This window comes from Strix uralensis, chromosome 1, assembly GCF_047716275.1.
Source record: "Strix uralensis isolate ZFMK-TIS-50842 chromosome 1, bStrUra1, whole genome shotgun sequence".
NCBI lineage: Eukaryota > Metazoa > Chordata > Aves > Strigiformes > Strigidae > Strix > Strix uralensis.
In genome coordinates this window covers 175084283-175100323 of record NC_133972.1, presented here as the reverse complement: position 1 = coordinate 175100323, position 16041 = coordinate 175084283, and the positions used below count along the sequence as shown (strand labels likewise).

General features: G+C 51.4%; 2 protein-coding genes across 8 annotated transcripts in view; both read right to left on the bottom strand.

The window, feature by feature from the left end:
* PUF60 (poly(U) binding splicing factor 60) overlaps positions 1 to 7928 on the bottom strand; it is a 31838-nt gene extending 23910 nt beyond the window's left edge. For 2 of the 4 annotated variants that reach the window (XM_074889793.1, XM_074889812.1), the window contains exon 1: positions 7836 to 7928. In XM_074889793.1, the coding sequence (XP_074745894.1) occupies positions 7836 to 7862 (27 nt within the window). In that variant the 5' untranslated portion in view covers positions 7863 to 7928. Of the gene's footprint in view, positions 1 to 1807; positions 1917 to 7835 lie in introns of all 4 variants that reach the window. The other 2 variants (XM_074889784.1, XM_074889801.1) reach the window with 2 other exon arrangements.
* Positions 7929 to 10263: 2335 nt separating this feature from the next.
* NRBP2 (nuclear receptor binding protein 2) overlaps positions 10264 to 16041 on the bottom strand; it is a 29934-nt gene continuing 24156 nt past the window's right edge. For 2 of the 4 annotated variants that reach the window (XM_074889848.1, XM_074889857.1), the window contains 5 exons: positions 14883 to 14936; positions 14367 to 14430; positions 13306 to 13361; positions 11461 to 11525; positions 10264 to 10900 (listed from right to left, as the gene is read on the bottom strand). In XM_074889848.1, the coding sequence (XP_074745949.1) occupies positions 10882 to 10900; positions 11461 to 11525; positions 13306 to 13361; positions 14367 to 14430; positions 14883 to 14936 (258 nt within the window). In that variant the 3' untranslated portion in view covers positions 10264 to 10881. Of the gene's footprint in view, positions 11526 to 12276; positions 12406 to 13305; positions 13362 to 14366; positions 14431 to 14882; positions 14937 to 16041 lie in introns of all 4 variants that reach the window. The other 2 variants (XR_012631629.1, XR_012631627.1) reach the window with 2 other exon arrangements.

Here is a 16041-nt window from a genome sequence, read left to right as displayed (position 1 = left end):
CAGACTTGTGTCTGTGAGTGCTACTGGTTTCAGTATAAAAATTATCATGGGAAGAACCCAAGTTAATAGCAGAAAACAAGATTTTAAGCATTCCCTTTACTAAGTGCAAAGTTTCTCCCAGACTAGCCGTCTCAGCCTGCCGGGGACTCGCCAGGTTACAAGGCTCCCTCTGTTCCAGGCAGCCTGTGGGGGCAAGGAGTGGAGCGCATCTCCCTGGGAAGCAAAGCAAGCTGCAGGATGAGTTCGCTGATGTTCAGAGAGTATCGCCCAGATTATTCTTACTCTATTTTACAGCAACAATTGAGACTTCTGCTTTTGTGCATTCAGTCTCAAGTTCACCATCGGGGGGTTGTGAGCATTTCCTAGGACCAATGGACACAGAGCAGCTGCAGAATAAACCCTCCTAAGAGAAGAACATACTCTGCACAGAGCTGAATGCAGTGTTCTCGAGTTGCAGTGACTTCACTGGTCCCTTCAGACCAAAGCTCACAGCTACACCGAGTAACACACAGGGACAGTGGGGAACAGAAGTGCCACAAATGAAGTTGACACAGCTGCAAATTGGGAAACTCGGGTGCACACTACTGATCAAAAGATACTACTGCACAGTCCACGGGTGAACGGAAAACAAGTGGCAGCACAGCGATAGAGAATCACAGAATCGTTTAGGCTGGGAAAGACCATTAATATCATTGAGCCCAACCGTTAACCCAGCGCTGCCAAGGCCCCCACTAAGCCACGTCCACACACATTTTACACGATGTAGTAACGGTGATCTGCTTGGTACAGGAAGGCTACATCATCTCTGAGATTCATTCAGACTGTGGAACATTCAAAAAAATAATTTTAAAAAATCATTCTTGTTCTTAACCAACTGGCTAAAAAAACGTTTTTCACCCAGCTGTCCTGGCTCCCCTTCCCATTTGTTTACACCTTATGTACATGCTACCGTGCAGCCAAGCCCAGAGACTGCCTTAGTTTTCTGCAGACAATTTAAAAAGCCCACACCTTTTTCTATTGCTGTTTTCATTTCCTCTCAGTTTTTGAAAATTGCATTATTGCAATTTAGGAGCTATGAGACTTGGGGAGAAGAAAAACATCGTGGAAGGGCTATCACAATTAAAAAAAAAAAACCCTACTCCATTGACTATGATCTGTTAGGATTCTTCAAAATAAAAACTACTGCATATCTACATTCAATGTAATTTAGACATTTGAGCTCATTAAATGGCATAGCTTCCAAACACTGATTGGTAACATCCCATCTCCAGCGTGGAGGGTACAATCAAACCCAAGTGATCTAGAAGTGACAAAGAGGATCCGAGAAGCCAGACCCAGGCACTACTGGTTCCAGGCTCTCTGCCACCACACGTTCCTCTGGAAAGAAACCAAAGGTACCTGCCTTTGCTGATCAACAGCACAGCTCTAACAACAATTTATCATCGTGTACCCTTTAACAGCGAGTTTCTTCAAGGCAGACTACCCCCCTCTGTTACTCCAGCAATAAATTGTGTAAAATAACCCCAGTCTCTATGCCCATTCACACAGAACCGAGAGTCGCTTCTCTCTTTCCTGGCACTACCAGCAGAAGGCTCAGCACAATTAATTTGAGTCTGCCAGGCCGTAATGTAACAGGACCCATTGAAAAGCGGTTGGTGCTTTACACCAAGGCTGGCCACCTTGAAATGTCCTTGCTTAACCACACTGTAAGAGGCAGGAGGGAACAGGAGAAATGGGAGAGAAGTTGACAACAGAAGCAGGAGAATAGGAGCTTCTTTTAAAAGAGAAATAAATAGAAACTGTATACCTGTTGCTATGAGCATTGCTTCTGAGCGTTGCTTGGCCCTTTAAGGTGGTTTGAACTCCAAGAGTTCAGGCACATTCGTTGGGAATTTATTACATGGCTGAGAATTTCTCTGAAGTATAAACACACACAAGAGAAAGAAAAACACAGAATCTTGTTTATTTTAGGAACCATAACAAGCAAACAACATGAAGATTAAATAAGACAGAGGTAGGGAAAGGACTGATGAAGTACCTGGCCAGTATACTCAATCTAATCCTTGCTCTGCTACCTGCATCAGTGCTCGGGAACTTGCATTCATGGCAGCATTTTCATACCACAACACCCCATCCAGCAGCGAAGCTGGGAGAAGCACCACCTGAGAGCCTGGTCAACGGCAATGTTTCTATTTGCACAACAGATTATTATTCAGAAAAGGTCCTTCTTTGCATATATAAACAGATTTAAGTGTTCTGCCCCTATTTATTATCTAAATCTTTGTGGATTCAGCTGTAAACTCTGTAACTTTGAAAGTGAAAGCCTTTCATCACGTGCACCACAACCTTTTAGTATTCCTGATTTCCTTTAGCAAGTACCCTTTTCCACCCCCTACAGAGTACTTTTTTTCTTTTTTTTTTTTTTTTCAAATGGGAACAGCAGTACTAGTGAGTTATTTCTTCTGTTACTGCTGGCATGTGCAGTTAATGTACTGCCAACATCGACAGCATGGGGCATGTCCAAGTTTCTTCCGCCATCCTACCAGACATGTTCTGCAGAGAATGGGCAGGGATTAAAACCTTTCCAAATGTGCCATTTTTCTAGCATCTCATGACCAAACTGTTCACATGTCAGTAACATCTCTTCTATTTAAGTGAACAAGGAGATTCTATGACAAATTTCACTGCTGCTGTCCAGTAGCGTCACACAGTTCTTCCCGAGCACCAAACTGTATGCAAATCCAACATTTGAAAACATGAAAAGTCTTAAGTACGTGCACACAAGTGATCTGTGTACCCCTGAAACAACCCCTTGTGATGCATTCTCACGGCATTTGATAGAACTCCACCCCGTTGGGTCAGCATCGAGAAACAAAACAATCTTCTAGGTGTTACCTTTACATGCAGCATGCTCTGCATTATCATGTATCTGTCACACAACCCACAAGTCACCTGCATCTCAATTTTTAACTCTCAAAGAGTTCCTGACAAGCTACAATAGCTCTAAAATAAATCAATATGCACGTGATCCTCTTCCTCTTCATTACAAACAGGAAGGTAAGACACAATGAAACCTATTCCTCCCCCCCCAAAAGGGCTCAGCACTTTCCCTGACCACCATCTCACCTTGTTAGTGACAAACCCCTCAGCCAACCCTTCTCCATTTAATGCAGCTACAGACAACACAGCGAGTGCGGCGAGAGCATTTGTATGTAATTTCCACGTCCACACTGGGTTCCTCTAAACCACAAGTTCCCTCCAGCACCTGCTCATAGCAGAAGATTGCTCCCTTGCTTGTATTTGGCAGCGACAGGCTCCAGAATGACTTCTGACAATGTGAATCACGACTGAACTTGAGATTCCCAACACAGCTTATGTCATAGGTAAAAAAAGCAGTTTCCTGCCAATAAAAAACTAATGAAATCCAAGGGGGATAAACACACCTGGGCCGGACTAAGCCCCTGCAGTGGTCCAGGCCAAGCAGTAGCCTGTGGCGGAGGAACCAGGGGTGCCAGTGGTCAGGAGGCGGAACAGAAGCCAGCAGCACCAGCAGGAATGGAGCCCACATGGAGCAGTGGTCCTCCCCTCACACCACAGCCAGCTGCTGCATCACTTCTGGACCCAACACAAAATACCGACCAACCAGAGCGAGCCCTGCAAAGGGCCACCAAGACCATGGAGGGGCTGAAGCCCCTGACCTGTAAGGCGAGGGAGGGAACTGGGCTGCTCCAAGAGCACTGGGACTGCAAGACCCAAGCAGGACCCAGTAACCACCTCCACAGTTAACCCTCTTAGAGGAGAATCTCGTGAAGAGTGCTAAGGCAAAGCCTTGCAAACAGCTGGTCCAGACCCCCCAGGAGGCGAGGGAGAGGAGGAGGAGGAGGAGGTCTGAACTGCAAAGCAAGAACCTCCTGGGGTAGCCGAACCGTGGGCTGCTCCTCCCTCGCCCTCCGAGGGAAAGCTCCAGCTGCCCAGCACCAAGCTGGGCCCACAGCACTTCACACAGACACCACTTCCCCCCCAAATTACTGCTCCACTCTGTTTAAAAATTAACTGGCCTGTTGAGGAATATTCACAGCAAGTTCACCTTAGCCTCACTGAAACACAAACACATTTGCTTTAGACCAATTTCCTGGTCACATCACAGAGGAGCCAATTTCTTTCCAGCATGGAAAGGAGATTTAAAACAGAGGCACTCATGGTGGACTAGAAAAGGAAAAAGCTGGGGATCATGCAAAGGTGCTTGTGGAGACATTTGAATTGGGTCTTCGCTTTAAGGACCATTAACACTAAGCCCACGGGTCAGTTTTTCGAGCACAGCAAGGTAAAACACATAGTGGCAAAAATGCTGATGAATTAACACCTGGTGCTGGATGGTCAGATTCACCTTATCTGCAGCAAGATGAGAACTAAACTCACATAAAGAACACACAGATTATGAAAGATCCGACTCGAAAAAAGTGTTTTAACTCATTGTGTGAAGCTGGCAAGGCTGAATACTCTATTTAAGGTATTTAACAGTCCTGAAGTTTAAAACAAGTATCTTCCAGTCATACTACAAAAGCCCACACTGGGTAAAAGCATGCAATACCCAGTCAAGCTGGAATTCTTGTTCCTGCAAGGCTGTCCTTACACTATGCCATCTGTTATTCATGCTGGGCTATCACCTAGTCTGGGAGCAAGGGAAATAAAAACAAGCCACTTCCTCCGATCTCAAGGCTTCTATTCTAACACAACCTTTTGTCTAACTAATCCTTTTAATTTTCTTTGCTCCTGATATCTCCTGCCTCTTGTCAAAACATGCTGGAAGCAACAGATGTACCAACAGAGACACAGTTCACATCGGCTATTCTGAATTCTTCTGTAGCCAAACTCTGCTGAGTAACATCAGCACATTCAAAACACGCACCTTACTCCTCACCTCCCGTATCCCTCACAGTACTTGCATGTTCCTTCGCTCGCAGGACTGCTGCTGGCCATTTCTGGTCTCAGCTACAGGCCATCGCTACCTCCTTGCTCCTGCCGATACAGCCACCCAGCTCGGAAATGGAATTTCTGGTTCCTGGTGCCCCATGACTCTTGCTCCCAGCTCCAAGAATCATCCCAGGTTCATCAAGACCTGCCTGGACTCCACGCAGCGCTTCACCTGTAACCTTTAAGTCTCTGAATGCAAGTGTCCACTTTAACCCGACAGTGTCAGTGAACAGGTTTAAGCCTGAATGCCTGGAGTTGGAAGGCAATTAAACAAAAATCAAACTCCTTAAGCTTACCCCACTCTGCTCAACTCAGCACTCAATCTGAATGCCAGATCTGTAGAACAGCAATAAAGTATTTTACAGTGTTGACTAAATTTGTTTATAATAGCTAATGTACACAGATAAATAGAAACTCTGAAGCAAGGTCTTTACTATTCTGTTTATGCTCTAAGGCCCTGATAATTTACTGTAACAGACTTGCAACTCTTGACAGTCTCCTGCCGACCCACCACATAATCTCACTTCCATGTGGCAGAACCATGCAGTGGCTGGTTGTTACAAAGTCAGCTGATAGTTTTGAAATGTACACATTGTCAAGCAAGGCCAGAGGAGGCCACAAAGATGCTCAGGGGCCTGGAGCACCCCCCCTGTGAGGACAGGCTGAGGGAGTTGGGGGGGTTCAGCTGGAGAAGAGAAGGCTCTGGGGAGACCTTAGAGCGGCCTCCCAGGACTGAAAGGGGCTACAGGAAAGGAGGGGGGGGGAACTCGTCATCAGAGGGGAGGGTTAGGATGAGGGGGAACGGGTCTAAACTGACAGAGGGGAGATTTAGATTAGATAGAAGGAAGAAATTCTTCCCTGTGAGGGGGGCGAGGCCCTGGCACAGGTTGCCCAGAGAAGCTGTGGCTGCCCCCTCCCTGGCAGGGTTCAAGGCCAGGTTGGACAGGGCTTTGGGCAACCTGGGCTAGTGGAAGGTGTCCCTGCCCGGGGCAGGGGGGTGGGACAGGATGGGCTTTAAAGGCCTCCCAACCCACACCAGTCTGGGATTCCATACAGTGGCAGCAAACAAACTGGCTGAAGCAGTGTGCTGTGAAGCAAAGGACAGACACTACCTTGGCTTTGACAAAAACCAGAGAAACCAGAGTCTGATGTTCTCACACATCATAGGCAAGATAACATTCCTTTGGTTTTGATCTTTGAAATTATATTTAGCATCACATGCTCAAGACCTGAACATTCATTCCCAGCATTAACCTGGCAAACCTCCTAACCTAATGAAGTCCTCATTAAGCAAAGATGAGATGGGAAACAAAGTGAGAATTATTCATATTTGCTCCCGATTACGAACACCAGTATTTGTGAACCCGAAAAAGGAATACCGTGAAAGACAGCTCCCTCAGGGTTCAAAGGTAGACCCTTAAAGAAAAACATAGCAGCCTAACTATTAGGCCTACTCATGAGAGGAATCCAGTATTTCCTATGAAAACAATGATGAGTGGAAAAAAAAAAAAAGCAGAAAACACAAGAACATTAAGATCCTGCTGTGTCACACCAATGGCCTATCCAACCCTGTACTCCGCGTGCTCCCTCCAAATACCACCAGACGCTCAGGAGCCTGGCCGCCCCTCTTGTAGTTCCCCAGCATTCACTATTATACTGCAGGCCACCTTCCCTGGAGGCTTGACACCAAGAGGTTTTGTATTTCCATTTCACACAATTCCGTAGTTAGCCAAAAATAAAAGGACTGGTCCAAGGAAGGCTGAATAGCGCCCTAGGGAAGTAGTTTAATTTCTTCTATTTAAGGCTAACTCACAAAGAAAACAAACAAGCCTCTGAAACAAGAGTGGTGCTCTGCTCTCTTACAACATTAACAGTCCATTCAGGAAAGCTCTGAAGAATGTTCCCGAAAGCACAAAAAACTCTTATAAAAATCAATACTGTTGGGATCCTTTCATGAATGCATAAAGGAAGCCAATAGGAAATATAAAAATAACCACCACCCACCGGGCACCTCACCCGCTTTGTCAAGAAACGTGACCAGCAGCTCACATTTTAACCTCAGGCTACAAGACTTCGGGAGAGAAGAGTCTCTGCTAAATACTTTTTTTTAAAAGAGCCCTAGCAGCTAGCTAGATCTTTTTAAACAAGTGAATTTTTGAAATCAGCAAACAAGCCCCAGAAAAGCAACGTGTGCGTATCCCAGTGCAGTGAGACCTCTTTCCTAAGCACCGGAGCTGGCAGAGCCCGAGCCAGGCACCGGCGGTCCCGGAGAGCGCAGGGCCGAGGACGGCGAGGCGCCCGCGGCCGCCCCAGGAGCCCCGCACCGCCCTTCGCCCCCGGGGCCCGCCTCAGCCCGTCACCCGGGCGAGCCCCGGCGGGGCAGCCAGCTCCGACAGCCTGGCCGGCGGCGCGGAGGGGGAACGGGCCGCCCTCCCTGCGGGGCAGAGGTGCCACCCGCTGCGTCGGGGGAACCTGCAGCGACGCGGCTACCGGGGGCGGAAAGCCGCGGCCGCCCTGACCCGCGGGCCCCGGGAACGGCGCGGCACAGGCGGGAAGGCCGCCCGCGGATGACAGAGGGCCCATGGCCACCCCGGCCCCCCGCCCGCGCCCAGGGGAGCGGAGGCCCCAACCGGAGGCCAGGCGTGAGGGACCCCGGCCTGCGACAGGGCCCCGGCCTGCCGCCCGCCCCCGCGCCGCCAGCCCGCCCCGCCAGGCCCAGCGGGGCCGCGGCCAAACGCCCCGCGGCCGAGGCGAGCCGCTTCACCCCCCCGCCTCCGGGCCGGCCAGCGCTGCGCAGAGCGGGCTGGCCTGAGCCCGCCGCCCCGGCTGGCCCGCGGGAGGGCGGCGGCCGCCCCGCTCACCAGGGAGATGGTCGTTGTAGCCGCCATCTTGTCCACCCCGTCGGCAGTCGGCGCGCGTCTCTCGCGAGAGCTCTGCGGGCGCGAAAGGAGAAATCTCGCGAGAGCCGCGGCGGCAACGTCTCGCGACAACTCCGGCGGGGGTCATGTGGGCGGGGCGGTCAAGATGGCGGTAGCCGCGGTGGGGCTGGGGTCGGGCGGGATGTGTTGGCCTGCGGTGCCCCGGGGGCCTCTCTGCCCCCGCCCCGGGGCGCGGCGTGAGCTCCGGCGGGTCCTGGGCCGCTCTAGGGCTGTACCGGCCTGTACGGCGCGGTCGCGGTCCCCGTCGGCAGCAGGTGCGGGGCCTGGGTAGCTGCGGCCTGTGGCGCTGCCGCGGCCGGAGTCCCCTCGGGTGCCCCCGGGGCAGCGGCAAGACCGACCTGTCCTGCGGGCTGTGCCGTGCCAGAGGCGCTGAAACCGCCTCCCGGGCCGTTCCACGGGCACCCGGAGTTCAGAGCCCCGTTAGCCGTGGAGATCAGCGGTTGCTGAACGTGCAGCTTGAGAGCAAATCAGGACCCATCCGCTGAGAACTGAAGTGAAACGTTGCCCTGGTGCCTGGCTGGCTGCTCCCCCCCATCCCTTCTGCTCTTTTTTTCTTTTCAAGTGGCTCCAATCCCTTGCATCCAAATTTAAAGGCAAGGTCAAGCAGCCTGGCACAGGGGGTGGAAGTGCTACTCTGAAATAGGGCCCTGAAAAGACACCTCTTCCCAAGGTGGTGGTTCTGCTTTAATGAGGAAAATGCTGTTAACTAGGACAGAGAGATGTGCCGTTACACCTTGCACTTAATTACTTAAACTGGGATGAGAATGTTGTGGCCTCTCGGCCCTGCTACAGAAGAGATGCAAGGCTAAAGAAAATCTACAAGAAGTTTACAGATTCTGAAAGCCTATTTTATAAAATATTTAGGAAGTTCAGGCCAATAAAGCTTATCAAAGGCAGTTAAAAGATGACTTAGCATCTAATTACCATTACGAGGAGAAAGTCTTGCATTGTAAAAGTTCCCTTCATCAAGGAGATAAAGGTACAATATGAATTGGAACATAAACCAGGTCCCTTATTTCCAGCCTAAATTGAAGTGGCAGCAGTTAACCACTGGAGAACATCATGACTGAGATATAGCAGATTCCTACACGATGCAGCCTTTAAAGTAAGTCGAGATACTCTCCTAAAAGGTTGGGGCACATTGCAGCTATAATCACGGGCAGGAATTACAATCCTAATTAGCCGATCAGGTGTGACTACTGGTGTCTGAGCACACCCCTTTCCTGTACCCCAGGACTCTGGCGCCGTGCGGACTTGCAGGCGGGGGGCAGGATTCCAGCCCGGTGCTGGGGCCACTCCTGCAAAGAGGGACAAGTGTCCTGCTGGACACCGAGCTGGGAGCCAGCAACCGCCCTTGTGGCAAAGGTCGGCGCCATCCTGGGCTGCGCTGGGGAAACCTCACCAGGCGCTGGAGGGGACTGATCCTCCCTCTGCTCAGTGCTGGTGAGGCCACATCTGGAGTGCTGGACCTAGTGCTGGGCTCCCCAGGATGAGACAGACCTGGACTTACTGGAGCGAGGCCAGCGCAGGGCCACCACGACGCTGGGGGCACTGGAGCATCTCGTAGGAGAGGCTGGGGAAGCTGGGGCTGTTCAGCCTGGGGAAGGCTCAGGGGGTCTCACCATTGGGCACAAACATCTGGTGGGAGGGTAAGGAAGGTGCAACTAGGCTCTCCTCAGTGGTGCTCAGTGACAAGAGGCAGGGGGCACAGACAGAAAAACGGGAAATTCCATTTGAATGTAGAACACACTTTTTTTTTTCTGTGAGAGTGGTTGAACACAGGAACAGGTTGTGCCCAGAGATACTCAGACCTGAAGGACACGGTCCTGGGCAGGCTGCTCCAGCTGACCCCAGGGGGTCGGACTGGGTGGCTGCAGAGGTGGGAAGGGGCCTGTGAAATCTTGAGCGGTCCCGTCCAGCCTCGACTGTTCCGTGACTCTGTTGTGTACTGGAAACACCCCGGGGATGGGCTGGTTAACGAACTCATCGTTGCCAAACGCAGCACAGCCAGTAGCAGGGAAATCCACTGGTCAGGGTGAGCTGTGACCATGTGAAATCAAACAAGGAATGAGCCCGGTGAAATGTGTTAAAAAAGAGCTAATGAGCTCATCAGGGAAATGAGGCAGTTGGTATATGAAGGAATTTCTCAGTTTGCACAGACAAGTGCAAACTTGTTCTGGAGAAAGAGTGATATCTGAATCAAGCAGCGGTGCGATGTTTCTCCTCTGAATTCCTTCTCTACCCAAGTCGCCTGACTTTGTGGCTAAATCTGCTGAACTCAGGGAAGCCATTTCACATTTAGTTTAACTGCAAGAGTGACTAAGAAATTATCGAGTGGTTTGCCGAGTGCTCTGATGAGATAAGCTGCTTCCAGTGGCTTTATTGATTTATCAGTTTGTAGGGTCGGCACAGCACAGCACAATGGGGAAATACAGCACAAGCGGGCAGCTCAGCGTAGCGTGGCGGCGCAGCAGACCCAGCCCGGCATGGTACGAGCGGTGCGGCACGGCAAAGCGCGGCAGCATAACGGGCACCGGCGGCAGCGCACGGAGCAGCTGGCGCGGCGCGAGCAGCACGGAGCAGTGCGGCTTCTGCGACACAAACAATTCCTGCGTGCGCTTGTCACCAACCAGACCTGGCGTGCGCAGCAGCTAAGATGATTGATTGCCCCTTTCTCCAGGCTAGTGAGTGAAGTTCCAACCGCCACAGGAGAAACAGGGGAGGAAGAGACATCAGGGGTTTTACCCTTAAGACGCCGTGAGATTTTGGAAGGCCGTAAGACAAGCCGGGGAATGACAAGGGCTCCGTTCAGCACCAGAGAGCTTTCTGCTGATCCACATGTTCGGATCCAGCTGGTGGGTTTGGATTTCTGGAATTTCTTCTCATGCCCTATCAAGTCCAGCTCACAAAGCTCTCTCTTCAGCTTACACCAAGGTGTGCGATTCTAATTACAAGGCATCACAGTGGCTCATCTGTGCTGGGGAAACCTTAACAAAACAGGAGAAACGGGGTATAAAGAATGGAATGCGGCAGATCGGGAACTACGCCAGAGCTTTCGCACCCTGCACCTCTCCTCCCTTCTGCACGTACTACCAGCTGGCAAAGAGGGGAAAAAATAGCGTTGGGACCTGCAGTGAGGAAAGCTTATCATTCCCAGGCAGAAATTTTCAGTTTGGGGGATTCTTGCAGCAGCTTTGCATCTCGACAAACGTCGTGGGGAAGGGGCTGCGGGTGTGCTACCCCGCCCCCCCCACCTCACACCTCCCTCTGGCCTGCTGCTCCGGGAGTGGGGACCGGGACCACGTGCTCCCGCTCGGTCCCGACTCCTCGCGCTGCACGGCTAATTTCTCGGGTTTGCGGATGACTCCTCCACTTGCTGCTGCCTTTTCACCCCACAGCTCGGGCGCGCCCCTCGCACGGGCTGCGCGGGCTCAGCCGGGAGCGTGCGGCCCAGCCAGGCCTGCGGGAGGAAGCGGGGTCACAGGAGCCCCGCAGTTTCTGCCAGTCTGGAACGCTTCCCGGCCCAGACCGCGCAGAGGGCACTCACAAGGGAGGAGACCGGTATTTGTGGAAGGCATTTTCCAGGAAGTTCGCCAGCTTTTCACAGTCGTCCTAAAATAAAAGAAAAAACAGGCCAACAGATCAATTTGGCTCGGCTACCTCGGGCATCTCCTTCCTTACACGATTCCATCCCAAGCCACTGACTTCACATCTGACTTTTGAGGTGGGAAGGGAACAACTCGCATGCACATCTGGAACACACCACTAATAACAATCGTATTTACTGAATAACGCCAAATGACCAACCAGGATTGGAGCCTTTTTGTGTCAGGTGCACTATAAAGGCAAAACAGCAGCGAGTTCTTTGAAGCGTCCAATCTGAATGGATCTGGCTTCTTTTGTTTAGTTTAATTTCAACTTAACTGACACTGGATCTAGAGTTATTTTCCGTGGCCACATGTTTTATAATATCCTTACTGCTAACAACAATAAAAATTAATGTCACTTTTTGTTGGTCTGACAACTATTTTGTGCAGAAATGTCTTTTCTGACACATTCAGGAGTAGGTGGTTTCTAACATGATTAGAATGTTTATTCCTTAAGAAAGAAATTACTGAAATACACAGTGATATGTAAAGGATGCAAAACACCCCCACCTTGTATCATAGAGGGGTTTTGGAATTGCCAGAAACAAGCTCAAAATTCTCACTCAAATGAAAAATGCAGAATCAGTTGTTTTCTTGGTGCTTAGAGGCACCCCTTTGCCACTACTGCTGCTAAATTACTACTTTTGTTTTAAAAAACCCTTGGATTTTGAAGACAAAATCTGTAAGGTGTAGGTAGTATCTTTTGTTAGACCAACCACTACAGCTGGAAAACCAGAGGAGCATGTGGGTGCACAAGTCCTTCCGTCAGAAACAAGCAGCAGACTCCCCAGCTAAACACGGTGTAACGAGGTGTGAGTCAGCTGCAGCACCTGAGGGAAAGGCACCTGTGGGGAGGAAAGGTGTTAGAGAGGGGAAGGCGCGTTAAAAGGAGAAGGAGAAAGAAAAAGGTCATTTACAGTCCGTGGAACGTGGACCTGCGTGAGGTCTATTCCACAGCAGCAGGTTGCCCCAAGTGCCACACACTTCCCTGCACACGGGAGGAAGCAGCGTGGTGTGTCAGGGCCGAGCCGTGCAGTCACCGTGCTCAGATGAAGAAGGTCTAAATGTGCTTTTCTCCAGGTGTACTCACGTACATTTTTCACTCAGTGAAGCTGAGCGACCCCTTCCTTGTCTAATGTCAGCCTCCAGAACGAGGAATTCTCCAAAACTTTGCCTACAGCCCCAGAATTCCTAACTTGCACAAAATAAATAAATATATTTTTAATTGTCTCCATGCTGCCCTGGCTCGAGGCCATGCTGCCATGCGGCCTCAGTGGCTGGGCTGCTCTGAATTCTTTCTTGGGACCGTCTGCACACACCGAAGGGAGAGCCCAGACGTTGGGTGCCAGGGTGGCCCGTCCCTCCTGCAGGCAGAAATCTGCACAGGCAGCGGGAGCAGCTGCCCAGGCACTGGGACAAGCACCCGGAGACGGGAGGTGGCCTCAACCTCCTCCCCTCAGCACTCCCGGTTCTCACTCGGCACCACTGCGAGGTTGGTGCTCTTAACCCTGACACCACAACACACTTGTCCCCTCAAAACCGCAACCTGGAGTCAGGCACGAGCAAAGGATGGAGAAAAACAATGACCAAAACAGGAAGGGTCACCCGCTGCAAGGGGTTGTCCCCTGCGACCGCTCGCTGGCTGCCGACGGGGAGCAGAGGAGCTCTGACTCCCCCGGGGAAGAGGCGTCACAGGGACTTGGGGACTGCGGTGGCGCGGGCTGAGGAGCGGCGAGGCGGCTCACCTCGTGGATGAATCCGTAGTGCACCAGCTCCGTGGCCAGGTCCTTGGAGTTATCGGCTGCAGAGACAAGGAGCGGGGAGGACATGAGCCTTCATGCATCTCTTAGTTCCTCCCCTGCCAGGAAGGTGCCCCTCTCCCAACCCGCAGCACACCTGTACCAGGCTTTGTTAGCTTCAGGGGCACACGCTGTCCACTTTGGGTTGGCTAAGTAACTGCTAATTGCAGAATCCCAGAATCATCTAGGTTGGAAAAGACCTTGAAGATCATCTAGTCCAACCATTAAATGAATTAATCCTGGGGCAAGCAGAGTGCAGAGGCAGGCAGTGAATTGGAGCTCAACAAGGTATGGGGCAGGAATGAGCTCCAGTCCCAAATCACACAAAGCACAACAGACTTGGCAATGTGTCCCTTTGTGATTTTTTGTCCCTGTTTTGGCTCAGCATGACAGGCAGGCCACACTACCTGTGGGCAGAAAAGCACCAGGAGCTGGTGAAGCAGCAGCTCCCGAGCGTTGATTTCCACGCTTTGTGCTTGGGTTTTGGCTGTAAGGCGGCTGAGGGGCTCCAGCCGCGCGGCCTCCAGCAGCCTTCTGCACATTTTAGGGAGGACCCTGCTGTGCTGGAGCTCCTCTGGGAGAAGCAGCCTCCTCCAGAGCCATGGGCTCCCTCAGAGCAGAGCCCACCTTCCCCTCTGACAGGTACTGCGGAGCCTGCACCGGGGTTGGGAACGAGGGAAGAATCCACTAGTGTTACCCCAAGGACTGCACGCCACGTGTCCCAGGGTGAACCGCAGGGCCTGGATGGCCACTTGCTGGACTCCCGACGTTCACTTTAGAGCGTGGGTTACTGCCGCGTGCCAGAGGCTGTAAGCCCAGGGTCTGAGTGGACAAGAACTGGTACTACACTGATATTAGGTTTAGTCTGCTCTCCCAGTATGAGAAGGAAAGAAAAGCTGGCTCTAAACACAATCTGTGTCTAACAAAATCTGAGCCTAAACCTAACCAGGGCCACCAGGCAATACTTCTGCATTCACACAAAAAAATTTACTTGCAAGTGAACTTACTGGGCAGCAAGTCGTAGCTCAACTGTCGATGCAATTTGTCCTCCAGGATCAGCAGAAGGGTCAGCTGCAGAAAGAAGAGAGTGCTCTTTGCAAACACCCGTTTCTCCAAAAGAGAGAAAGGTGCTGACTCTCCCAGCAGCACTAGAAACTGCTGCAGTGGTGAGCAGGGAGGATGCTGGTAACTGCTGAGATATTGGATGTCTTTGGCAGGATAGTCTGAGTGTCTTGGAGGAATGTTCTCTCAAGTTACAGCTCACCTGCAACTGTTCGACTAGAAAGAAGGAGAGTTAAAAGATGTCCAAACAAAGACACCAAGGCCTTCCTGTCCTGCAGCCAGAGGGGCTGGTGGCTTCGTTCTTCTCAGACTTCTTTTATTATAAAGGGACAAGAGTAAATCCTTTGGGTACTGCAGCAAACTAGCTGAGATCAAGCTTCTTCCTGGTCGGGTGCCAGGGATGGGCACAGAGAGCAGGTCTTGCCCCAGTGCCTCATGTAGAGCAGAAGCTGAATACTTACGTGCCACTGGGTCTTGTCTTCATTCAGTTCCATGTTACACTGCATTTGCACCACCTAGAAGAGGCCAAAATCAACGTCAGCTTGGACACAGCCCCGTGGCTCCCCCAGGCCTGCTTTACTTCTTCTCTCCAAGCACAACTTTCAAATTCCTACTTAAACCCCTTAATTCCACCTGCCAGCCTGCCCTTCCACCTCTTCCCACATTTCTAGGAATTGTGTGGGTGGGGCAGCTGAGGGTGAATCTAGTCCAGTATCCAGCCACAAACCATGGCCACCACCAGCTGCTTGAGAGGTGGGTAAGGGAGCCCTGTGCGAGGTGCAGTTCTCGAAACCTTCACATCCAGGGTGAATTCTGCTCCATTTGCCAGGGGCAGGCTTCTCCCTAAAGCTCTGCCTAAACTCTTGGTTACGTTTTGATACTGTACTTGTTCCTTATGGGATGACCAATCCTTAAACCAGACAAAAGAGCAAATCTTGAATATTATTAAAATGACATATGGATTTTCCTCCACGCACTGCATCGCAGAATACTGAGATGTGTTAGACAAATATGGCATTTTATTACTATGTCATCCTCAAGCTCCTATGAAGGAACTGGGTCAGCTTCAAGCTGGGTCAGCTTCAAGCTTCATTATGTCAGCTTCAAGTTCCTGTGAAAATGGTTCACACCAAGAGTCCCGATGTCTGGGCAGAGGAAGGCCAGAGCGAGCTGCAGTCGGGCAGCCCAAACGGCAGGAAACCAAGTGAGGAATCAACATCCCCGTTCCACGCGGGGTTTAATTCCTCAATTTCAAGCTTATGCTCAGAGGTGAGTTACATGCTTGTTCCTTCCCCTGACCCTGTGCCCTCCACTCCACTCCTCCCTGTGACAAACACCCCTGGGCATTGAGCTCCGCTGTCCTCTGACCGTTACCATCTCCAGGCATCCATTTCTCCTGGGCGAGGTGACTGGCATGGCCACACTCAGGGCAGGTGCCCCTTTCCTTACACCCAGTGACGCAGGGCACCATCTGCTACATGCTCCTGGATACACTGAATCACACCGAGCTGGGCAGCCTCTCGCAGACATCATCAGGGACAAGGCTGGTGATGACTGAGTGCATCGTTGCCCCCTGCTCCCCACCTCCCTCTACCTGCTGCCTGTGATCAAAGAGTCACT